Raw genomic sequence first — 12,516 nt, forward strand, 5'->3', positions numbered from 1 at the left:
TAAATAAACCACGAAAGATATTAATCTCATGTTTATGTCCATGATTGCTGGCAGGGTGATGCACTTCCCCCCCCCCCCCCGACTTTAAAAATGAAATTTAATTAATCAGATAGGGAAAAGCTAAAAATATGCATCACGAAAATTATTAGTCTCGAATTTATGTCCAGTACGCTTTCCGGCACTACAGTACGCCTCCCTTGCAGCATCGGTAAGGAGCTGCAAGGGAGGCACTTTCACCGGCTTTTCACCCCACCTCATTAATTTTAATTTTCTAACGGATAAACTGCGGATTATATGCAGGAAATACGGTACAATCAATTTTTTTTAATGTCTTATCACGTACGCATAAAAAAAAAGGCAAATAAATAAAACATTATAAATTATTATATATATTATATATAGTAAATTACCGCCCATTAGCCAGGGCTAAAGCAGAAATACGTGAAATACACTGCCAGCTCAGTGATGAGTGCTAATAAGCACGAAACTGCAGTCCCGGCTGGAAATGACTAAGCTGGCGGTATATTTCACGTATTATAAATTATTGTCTGAAAATGTGAGTAGGCCCGGGCCCCCTCCGGCCCCTCCCACTAGCTGCCACTGTTACTTATAATTAGTATCTATTAAGTGTAACATTGATTAATGTGTAACATTGTAAGAAACAGTATAAGCGCCAAAGAACAATTTTTTCATAAAATGAAAATAACTATTATAAGCAAATGAAAATGATTTTCAAAATTTTCACTATGATTTAAGTCCCAATGCTCAAATTTAATTATTGCAGAGAAAGAATACATGCTATTGAAGCTGAATTAGTTACAGGACCAATGAAAATAATGAGACTTAAACGAAGACAGAAAAATGTATGCGAAATACATGAAAAGGTATTTTGTTCTGGTTTTCTTAAAATTTTCATTCGTGGAACTAGTGATTTCATGTGTAACTTGTATATGTATTAGATTGGAATGAAAATGATTGTTCATAAACGTAGATTTCTAAAACTGTGCCAAAAATTTGTTACCAATACTTTTTAACATTATTGTTTGCTACTCTCAGCATTCATTTACCTGACTCACTGAAATCTATGCCATTTTAATATTTATGAAATTTTTATAGTTTTCCCTTGTTTTCCTTATAAAACCAGTACCCCTCCCCCCCATTATTATTAGAATATTTTCTAGATGAGTTAGCCCAACATTTTTTACCCAAGGGCCGTACTTGATACCAGTCTTGCATAACATAGGCGAACGGCATTCGCAGAAAATTTTTGACTCTGCAGAAATTTTTTTCAAACTGCTAAAATTAATAATGATTTTTTTTTAAAGGGAATTTTTAAAAAAATCCCAGTTTGTTTCTTTTGAAGCCTTTCTCCAAAAGCCTTTTAAAGCACATGTGTGGAAAAATACTGGTTTTGGCAGTTTTCTTCAGTTGGTGAAAAATAAGCACAAACTAAATGTTATTGTAAAAAAAATTTAAAAAAATGAGTTAAAGCATTTTTTTCTTTCTTTCTTTTTTTTTTTTTTTTTGGCCCTTTTATATTTGAATACAAAATTTTTTATTCAAGGGTGAGTTAGGCAAAATAATTATTTGCAGAAAATTAATTCTGCTTGATACTAAGAGGAATCTTGCAGGCCAGAACACATAAAATTAAAATATGTAGAAATCTTTTTTTTTTTTTTTTTGTTTTACAGATTTTATAGGAAAATGCAGGAAAAGAGTGAAAATTACAAACCAAGAATTGTTGTCATTCCTACATGATTATTTTATTCCATACAAAGTTTTCATTTGTTTTTTAGAAACAAATTTTTAACTATTCGGCTTCAAATTTGCAGTAATCATTCTTAATACTGAATAAGGGCTATCTGTTGTTTTGGAAGTTTCCAAAATATATTTTTCGATTTGTAACACTGAACATAACAACTGCATTGGCTACGTGAACTGGGTGTGGTCCGTGGGACATAGGTTCACACAATTGTCCAAACGACCAAAAATATATTTTTTAATGTTTGATTATAATTACACTTTTAACTCTGTGGAAATTAATTGAGATTTTGAAATTAGACTGTAAAAATATTGCCAGTAATACCAACAAACTGAATGAGTTTTACCATTTGGTCTGTTATAATCTCCAAATGCTATTTGCTCTTCTTAATCACCTTGAATGATTCACTTTTTCTGCATCCTTTTGTGAAAAGCCTCATGAAATAGTTCCTTTTGAAATTCCAAAATACATTTTGCTGAGGCAAATTTGATGTGTGCTTAGATCATTAAAAGCAAGGTTACACAAATTTATTTTCAACTTTTCCAAGCTGTTTGTAACTTAACAGGCATTTGTTCACAAACACAAACCTTTTTTCTTCACTGCACCTTTTTTACCCAGAAGCTTTTTTGTCTAAACCTTCAATAGATGATGTAATAGTAATTCATTTGTATCTGTCAAATAATCCAACTACTCTAAAGAAAGTCCCATAAAATAAAAAAAAAAATGTTTTTTTATAATAATTTAAGGATTTTTTTTAAACTTTTTCATTGAAAATAAGGGTTGAAAGATATTAGTCAGACTGGATGCAATAAAACTTTGCTATACTTTTTATGCATAAAATTTCCAATAGCATTTATGTATTTTTTGCCTGCTTTTTTCATTTTTATCCTTTCAGCATCATAAACTTATTGTCCTTTTGTTTTATTTCTTTAGTTGAACCTAATATCTACTGTACATCAAACTCAGCCAACAATTCAAAAACTCTTGAGTACCTCTGATTTTGCTGGTGCCTTAGAAATGATTTATACTACCCAAGATGTTTTAGCCCAAGAGTTGAGTGGAGTTCATAGTTTTAGGTAAGATATTTCACAAAATTTAAGGAATGCAACATGGGAGTTTTGTTTACCTACCCTTCTATTAAGCACTTTTATTCAAAGTTAGAACTTTTATAAAAGATTGTAATCTTCTCAAAATGATAGAACATAATTATTAGGATTGACTGGAAAATATTTTTTTTAAACAAGTTTACGATAAATCTATGGCAAGTTTTTGTTTTTAATCAATAATGTGCATGCCTATATTATCTACAATTTTTTACTTCGTAGTGTACAAATTAGCAATCTTGAATTAGTAATAATTAATGGGTTTTGGATAAAATATCTATTCCATAAGATTTCGGATGCAGTCGCACCTTGTTAACGCATAATTAGTGGAGCAATGATAATTATTTCATATTAACCAGATCTTATCTTATTCAATAAAATAGTGGTACCCGCACAGCTTTGCCCGTAATAGAAAAATTAAAAGGTCTTTTGGTTCGCCTGTACATTTACAAATAATGTGTTGTGAATTTTTTTGCCAATTGGCTTGTACCCATGTTACGGTTTCACGTTATGATAATTTCGTATCTCGCCAATTGGCTTGTGCCCATGTTACGGTTCCATGTTATGATAATTTTGTAATTTACTTGTCCGTCTTATGATAATTTTGTTCTTAAAATTGAAATAGAAAAAGAACCACATCGAATTTTCGAAAAATCGCTTCAAGGTGCACACCCCCATGCTACAAACTAACTTTGTTCCAAATTTCATGAAAATCGGCCAAACGGTCTCGCGCTATGTGCGTCACAGAGATCCAGATAGACAGAGATCCGGACGGAGAGAGAGAGACTTTCAGCTTTATTATTAGTAAAGATTAATTACTCATTGCGGACTCGTGGAATCAGCCTAGTATTTCATGTTAAGCGATTTCGAGTTAGAGAGGATCGGCTGTATCAGCTAAGCGTTTAATTTTTTTGTTGCTTGAAAGGTGTTTTAGTTTGCAGAATAGATAGAAATCCAATGCTGTTTATCAGTATGGTGGGTGCGACAGCCCATTTCAAGTCATTAATTTCTTCCAGGGTTTGTCTTGAGCAGAGTGTTATAACATAACTCACTTTTTTTAACTCAAGGCATCAGTCTTTTTCAATTGACTGACCCTTTTTTCCTTAAAATCCCCTTTTTTAGTTTAAAGTCCGTCATTTCAGTTTCATTTTTAATTTTTTCTGTGACATCTTTTATACAATTATTTTTTTCTAAAATAAATCTGAATGTATTGTTTTGATAACCCTTTCCTTATTCTGATAATGTGTAATTTTTGAATTGGACTGAGGCATGACAGCTAGAGCTTGAAACTATTGGTTAGGTGTCATATTTATTCAGCGTAGTTTCTTGTTCTAAGCAAAATTAATGGGAATGAGAAAATAATTTTCCAGCTGAAATTCATTCAGCATTTGTACTACAGGCGCTGCTGCTTATATGAATCACGTTTGTGCTAAACCGTTTTGATTCCATAAAGCGACTGATTCAACAAAGCGGCAATTTCAGTAAAGCAGGATTTTGTTCTGATTTTGATGATTTGATTTTTTCATTAAAACAGTTGATTCAATTATCCACTGATTCCATTAACCGGCGTTCACCGTATTTCTAGGTAAGTGGATTATTGGCAAAGTAGCCGATTGCCGATCACTGCCGATTAATCAGGGCATCCTTAATTTTTACTTCTAAAATTAAGATTAAAGTCCCCCCTTTTTTAGAATTTAGGTTCCTCTTTAGGTCTGTCTAGGGAAAACTAAAAATCTGTTGAGAGCCCTGTGTTGGCATTTGCTGGAATATACTTTCCTGACATTATTGTTTGATTTCCTTTTATTCCGATTGCAACAACACTTGATACCCAAAATTTCATCTTCAGATACTTTACTTCAAAACCAATTGATTTTAACCAATATGATGTGAAAAATTTATACAGTAGAAGGAAAAAGGCTCTATGAAAAAAATATAGTAAAAATACATTTTTACTTACTTACGGTATATTACCGTACCAAGGGGCAGGTCCATTCAATCCCCCCCCCATGCAGCCCCCCAGCAATGTGTTATACATGATTTCTGTGACAAATTAACTATGCAAATGTGTAAAATTAATGCCTTGCAATGCCTGTATTCTTAAATTCTTTTGACTTGTGTCATTTGTTTGTTTTTAGGCATCTTGGATCCCAGCTTGCTGAAATGGAAAAAGTTATTGGGAAAATGATGCAAACAGATTTTATACGTTATGTTACAGCAGATTTGAACAGACCTCACACTGAATGCCTTATTATGGAAGAAGTTAGTAAGATGTTCACAAATCTTTATTGTTTTGGGAATAAAAGACAAAACTTATTGAAAATTCTTTTTTTTTTTTTTTTAAATTCTAGGAGAGGTTAATATCCATTGTGTTTGGTATGCTTAGGCAGGCTCATTTTAGTTTCATTCAAACGTTTAAAGAAGAGTGTTTAACTACAATAAAAGCTCTCATAAAACAGGTATTTTTATTTTTCTCATCTTACTGTGTCCTAGTAAATAATAGGTAATGCTTTGTTACTGTTTGTGTGCTATGATAATTGTAATCTCAAGTAAATTGTTAGATTACTTTTCTGTCACATAAGAGGAGGGAAGGTCTGTGGGAAGGAAGGGAGTCTCTGAATTCTTCCTCACCGTTCGTTTTTCTTCCTGCATTAAAAGTAGGTTTTTTTAAAAAATAATTTTCCTTTCTGGCCATGGACCATTCCCACAATATCTTCACAGATTTAACCTTTCTGATTCTGCTAATTGCTCTTGCGGGGAATTAGATTCTCTGGAACATTACATTTTCTTTTGTCCACTATCATCTCATTTGCATATCAGACGTAATCATAGTCTTTCACTCAATAAAAACATATTAATCGCCTTTTTACACCCGCATCAGACTTAACTCGATTTTCGGTCTCTTGGCTAATTAAGGCTTCACATTTCAAGGTATTGACTAATACACATATTTTTTCTATTTTCAATAGTTAATATTTAAATTTAGTTTTTTTTCTGCACTTTAACACGTTATCTTTTGTAAAGCAATGACTCTCTAGTGCCGTTTATGTTTTATTGTATCATTGTAAAGCTTTTATGCATTGGTTTTGTCTACTTTATTACATATATTGATGTTAAATTACCAAAATTTTTGTCAAGAACAAATCAAAATTGTAACAGATAATAATGTAATTTTTTATATATTTAAATGAAGTTCCTCAGAGACCCACTTGCTCAGATTTATCTGAGCATTTCAAACTGATAAACCAAGCAACTGGTAGCTGCGGGTGGTCTCTGAAGGTGTCGGGTATCAGGTGTGGGAAGGAAGTCTTGTGGATAAGCGCTGAACTCGGAATTGCATATTTCTGTCTTCTGAGCCCAACACTGTCAACTTCCCACCATGTACATGCAGAGTACGTGCTCTTAAAGTCCTGGGGTCGGTCGGTCACTAGCAGTTACCTTAAATGAAGAGCACTGGAGACTTACCCACCTCTCCAGTATTAGAACAGTTAAAATTGGTTGGTATTGGAGTTGCTGAGGTAAAACAACTGAATCATGCTATATTGATAATTCAGAGGGTACATCCATCTATTATTTCAACGACCAATAGCACTGTGCAGTCAGAAGGATACATGGTTCGTACGCGCCTTCAAAACTCCTCCAATACTCCATCATTTTGTTGTTGTTTTTTTTTTTTTTGAAGGGCCCTTCAAACTCCTTCATTTTGGTTTTAACTCCTTCAAAACTCCTTCTTTTTTAGTTCAAGACCACATAATCTTCCTCTATGACAGTAACTTAAAATACTTTGATGGGCAACTAAAGTCGTCACAAGGGCGATTTTAATGTAATAATTTTGTGCATTAATTTTTTTTTCAGAAAGATGTGATTTACAAATTGATCATAGTTAAGTTATAAAATTTTAAGGTGAAAATTTTATTAGATGACTAAGACATTTCATAACTGAAGTAGAACATGTTGGTGATTGGCTTTTTTTTTTTCAAGTTTTATGATTATTGTTTTTTCCTCCTCCACACTCTCAGCAGCAAAAGTCAGGTTGTCTAATTATTATTTAAATATTTAAAAATATAAGTAGATGTACTATATTAAGTGATTGTGTTAAAAAAAACAATAGCTTAGTAAATCGAAGTTATGATATTGTAAAATGGGTCATCCACAATTGATGTCGTGCCTTGAGGAGGAGACGGGCTCATGAAATTGTGACAAGGGGAAGCGAGAGGGTGACGAAAAGTGACATCACACAGTTATTGTAACAATATGTTTATAAAAAATATGACATGTTACAAGTGAAGGAGTTAGCTGAAGTGTGACACTTTGTGATAAAGGGGAAGGGGGTCAATATGTTGAAAAAAAGTGTGACATCATTTATATATATAATGACAGTCCGTTAGTACTTGTCCAAAATTTCATTTTATTCCTTCAAAACTCCATTTTATTTCTGAAATTGAGTACCAACCCTGGGGTAGCATGGTTCTCTTCGCTTTCTTTGTCGTCAGCTCAATGAAGTCCATAGGGAAGTTGAGTTAACTCCTTCCTTCAAATTTTCAGTTTTATAACCTTATTTCTAAACCTGGTATGTTAAAGCACTTACATGTGAGATCTGTTATGATGTGAACTCCTTTTCAGAAAAATCCTCTTTGAGCCCCTCATTGTGTCTATATTAACCCGTTCGCACCCAGCGTCACGCGGACGCTACGCAACGATTCCTCTCTTATCAGCCCAGCGTCACTTCCCTGCTATGCGCTCTGATCGACGCTGACGTCCCAGCGTCACGTATATGCTTTCTCGAAATGGAACGATTCAATTGAATATTTAAACGATACTAGATGGCGCTAAATGGCTATAACTTTGATCATATTCGAGTCACATGGTATTTGACCTTCATGTACACGCTTTAGTTTCTTATTTGAGCCTCTCAATGAGATAGATTTTTTTATGTAAACAGCGAATCACTGCTCTGCGCATATGATTTACGAGGTCTCAATTGCTCTTGTTTATATCTTTGCTTAGACTTTTGGGATTCCCCGTTCAATGAGAGTACAGAAATGATTTCAAATGCACTGAAGTTTATGATTATTTTTGAATCCTTTCTAATATTGTTCATCTTTATTTATTCTTTTTCATTTGGAGATTGGAAAACTGCAATAAAAATGGTTAGCGAAGTGAGAGAAAGGGAGTGTTTTCGAGTGAATTATGAAGCAGTTTTGAGACTTGTCGCGTGAACTAGTTTAAATTCGTTGACCTAAGTTGTTTTAATTAGAATTACATAAGGAACATATTTTTTTGCTACATTTATTTTTCTTTCATTGCACACTCACAACGTCTAACTCTAACTTTGTTTTTGTGCACATATCATTTAACTTTGTGCACATAGTTAAAGTTTTAGTATTCTACTTATTTCACTCCCTTCTAATAATGTAATCGTCTTTATATTAATAATTAGTAATCAGTAGTACATTGTTTATATAAATTTAAAATTTCAAGTCATTATTTTAAGATGCTGATTTTATATGAATATTTTTGTTCAGTTAGGCTTAACTGCTGTAAATGCTCGGGCCGATGGCGGCGTTCCATTTCGGAACGTTCGGTCCCGTAGCTGCGCTTCGTTTTACGTGCGCTGGTCCTCAAGGGGTTAAATGTGTAAAAACAATTAGCTGTAAGTTACTGCCTTTTAAGCCTGGATGAGTTGAAAAGTACCATTGCTTGCGGACTCTCGCTTTGTTCGTAATCTCAGCTTCAATGAGAGAACATCTGCCTCCAGCTCGGTTACTGACAATTTCAGACTGATGAGTCCATAACTAGGACAAAACTGCAGTCTTGGAATGTCATAATCGGGCTGTTGGTATATTGCATGCAAAAACAATGTTTATAAAGCCAGGGGTCGAAGTAGTCCTATATATATTCTATATTTCCTATATTTTCAAAAAAAAAACATCAAAATCGTCCTATATTTCCTATATTTTTCAAAAATGTCATATTTCCTATATTACCGTTTTTTACTCTATATATCTTTTAAAAAGAACAGTAAATAAACTTTCTGACATCGGATTTTTCGCTAAAAGTACGTGTTCAAACGAATTCCAATTTAAAAAACGCAACTGACTAAATCCACTCTATAGTGGGTGCAGTTTCAAGAACTCAGTGAAGTTGGTTTTAGAATTTTTGCGTTTTGGGGGGGGGGGGGACAATGCAGCCGCTTGTTTTGTTTCCATTATGGTTTTCATTTTCTTTGGTATATTTTTGTGTTCAGTGCACTATTCTAATATTTTTTTGCAATCTTTTATTTCTGTGGAATTTTGGGATCATGGAATGTTAGTTCCTTATGATGTTAAAATGTAATTTGTTGTAATAAGTGGAATTATAATAGCGAAATCGCATCGCTTAACAAAACTTTGTGTGGAGTGGTTGACCCAGGAGGACATCAATTATACAAATTTTGGTGCATGGTGTACTAAAGGAAAAGATGATTTTACCTATTTTTGCAACTGTTTAGTGCCCATAAGCAATAGTGGATTTTCGCAATTGAGGCAGCATGCCAAAACATTCAAACATAAAAAAAACTCTGAAAAACGTCAGAAGGTTGTCAGACAACGTCAGTTTGTTTCTTCTTAATACAAATGGTAAAGGGTTCAGTTTAGATATAAAATCAAAGAACAGTGGAATTAGTGCTTGGGTCAAGAGTGAGGAAGAAAAAATAAAAATTATCTTTGTTCAAATTTTGTTTAGTTATTTAGTATATAAAGTACACTGTTTATTGTTTATTGACAACATACACTTCGAGTTCGTGTACTTGGTCACACAGTACCCGTTTATGAACTCGCGTCCAATATGACAGATAGCACAATACAGGCACATAGTGTAGGACAGAATTAACATCACAGAGAAGGAAGATACAACCAGGGCAACGGCCGGGAATCGAACCCACCACCCTCGGGATTACTACAATTACGCTCCAACCAACTGCGCTACCGAGGCCCCAAGTACAGTTTTTTCAAAAATTATTCTTTCAGTTACAGGAAAGTCATTTCACATGTAAGCTATAATTTTGTTTGAGGGTTTTTTTTTAAAACAAAATCATTGATAAGAATAACTAAATAATATATGATATGTATTATTTCGTTTTTCATAGCATAATTATTCATACCGTAAAATCCCGAAAGTAACCCCCCCCCCTTTTCAAAACTTAATCGATACATTTTAGGGGGGGGGGGGGGGGTATAATCGAGATTTTTTAGAAAATTTTAACAAAAAGATCGTTTAAACATCAATAAGTAAAAATAACACATTGAATGGTGGCGCCATCTATTACCAAAAAAGGGATGCTAAATTTAAAATTGTAAAACCCCTATAATTTGACTTTATACAGTTCAAAAACTTGAGTAAACACTGAAAAAAAAATCATTATTAATGCACTTTAATTCAGGAACAAGAATTGGTATACCAAAAGTTAAATGACTTTCAATTATCGAAAGCATTTTTTTTTTATTTTGAACGAACCTGGATTTATGAAATTAAAAAAAGATTACAAAACGAGAGAATTTTATACACTAGTCTTCGTCAGAAAATCCCTCAAAGTCACTTTCCACTTCATCCTCCATTAAAGCTAAGTCCAAAAGTTCTGGCTGAAGTTCATCAGTAGAAGGACAAAAAGCGCGCGCAAGATCAGAGTGTAGTTCGCCATTCTGCGAACCATCCAAGCTGATAGATATACCGCAGCACTTAAACGATTTGACTATTAGCTCCTCGGGAACAGCTGCCCATGCAACGGACACCCATTGTAGCACGTCCTGGCGAGACGGCTGCTTCAAGTTTCCTTTGGCCGTTCTTTCTTCCTTACGGAGGTAGTCCGCCCACAGCTCTTGCAGTTTCGCTGGCCTATTCCAGCACACATCTGCAGGCTGTAATGGAGGAATGAGGATTACGTTAGTGTTTACTTCTGCAAGAGCTGATGAGGCCTCCGCTGTCTTGTGAATGGGGGCGCGATCTATAATGAGCAGACGTTTTACGTCATCTTCATCAGAGCCCCACACTTTCCGCACCCAAAGCTTAAATGTGTCCCCGTGCATCCAGCCGTTTTTCGTGACTGTAACGCTCACATTCTCCGGAATGACAAGCTTCGACCAAGCTTTGTTCGGAATTTTTCCCGAAGCCTCTTTTAAGATGCAGAGGGCTGGCATCTTGTGACCGGAAGCACGGGCGCACAAAGCAACTGTGAAGCCCCGCTTCTTGCATCCGGTATTTGTGATGCGAATGGTTGAGTCTCCTTTCACATTATTTGTGCGGTTGATTGGCATATCGAATCGACACATCGTTTGATCCATATTTCCTATATTGTAGTCCGTATAGTCAAACGTTTTGCGAGACCTTTTCACGCAGTCAAAGAAACAGGAAATTGCTTCCTTTAGCTCCTCGGGTGTCTTTTGGGAATCCGTCGTGCCGATTCTCAAAGACACATTGAACCTCTTTTTAAAATTGGCGATATACTGAGCTGTAGCTTTAAACTCAGTAAAACCGTGTTTTTGGCCAATTTTAAGAGCTTCTTCGGAAAGCAGCTTATTGCTAACCGCTCGCCCGGCTTCTCTTTCTTTCAGCAAAAATTCACATAGCTCTTCATCAATATCTTCAGAAAGTGGTTTGCGACTGCAGCCAATCTTCCGAACTCTTTTATTTTTCCCGAATTCATTCATTTCAAGAAAATCTCTCTTTTTTAGCCAGTCCCGCAAGCATTTGCGATTGAGTTTGTATTCGGCGGCTGTTTTGTGAAGCGATGAACCATTCGCATCGTACCACCGTAAAACTTCGCCGAGACATTTTTGAACAACCAAAACCAGAGCGAGAAGAGAGAAGAATCGTAATACGAATACGAACTTCAGTGGATGAGAGGTTGGGTCGGAAGAGCGCGAGACGCAATTGGCTTTATCTGTCACGTGACACGTACGGAATGCAGTGGCGCTGACCTTGAAGATCCAAGACAGGTTTGGAAGAAACGGCAACCTTTTGTTATCGGAGCGAATTCGATTCGAGCATGCTGCACTGGGTTCTTTTAAATAAAATCAGGGGGGGGGGTTATATTCGGGATTGTTGAAAATTTCACTTTTGGCGAAAAAAGGGGGGGGGGGGGGTTATATTCGATGGGGGGGTTACTTTCGGGATTTTACGGTATAATGTGTCCTATATTTGTCCCATATTTTTTGTGGAAAATGTCCTATGCGTGACAAGTCGGTCACTTCTACCCCTGTAAAGCGCAAATTTGTACCTCAGAGCCAGAAGAACGTAAGTCACGTTATAGTAATTTTACAGGAGAGAGAAAAAACTTTTTTCTGGTGCATGCAAAGGATGGGACATCGCTCTTAGCCCTGGTAAAATATTAAAAAAGATTTTTATTTAAGAATTACATTCACATGGCTCAGTGCAAAATGGGCTTCTACATAAAATGCACTAATAACTGGAAAATCTCAATTTTTGGACTTACGTCAGCCTGGCTCTGAGGAGGAGAATTGTTACAAATTATTGCATATACATGTATGCAGTAATGTTTTGCTTTATAGCATTGCTTTTTGTCAATTTATTTGTTGCACAAAGGCACTCTTTGGTATCTCCATACACTTTGTTATATCCTTTTAGCTTTAGGTGTTGAACAGCATCAGTTACTATTGT

General features: G+C 35.1%; 1 protein-coding gene across 1 annotated transcript in view; it reads left to right on the top strand.

The window, feature by feature from the left end:
- The window catches only part of LOC129223831 (vacuolar protein sorting-associated protein 54-like), a 62,760-nt gene that overhangs the window by 22,530 nt on the left and 27,714 nt on the right, over positions 1-12,516 (top strand). The window contains exons 7-10 of the mRNA XM_054858191.1: positions 785-884; positions 2,696-2,838; positions 5,001-5,124; positions 5,214-5,321. Of these exons, the coding sequence (XP_054714166.1) occupies positions 785-884; positions 2,696-2,838; positions 5,001-5,124; positions 5,214-5,321 (475 nt within the window). The remainder of the gene's footprint in view (positions 1-784; positions 885-2,695; positions 2,839-5,000; positions 5,125-5,213; positions 5,322-12,516) is intronic.

This window comes from Uloborus diversus, chromosome 6 (assembly GCF_026930045.1).
Source record: "Uloborus diversus isolate 005 chromosome 6, Udiv.v.3.1, whole genome shotgun sequence".
NCBI lineage: Eukaryota > Metazoa > Arthropoda > Arachnida > Araneae > Uloboridae > Uloborus > Uloborus diversus.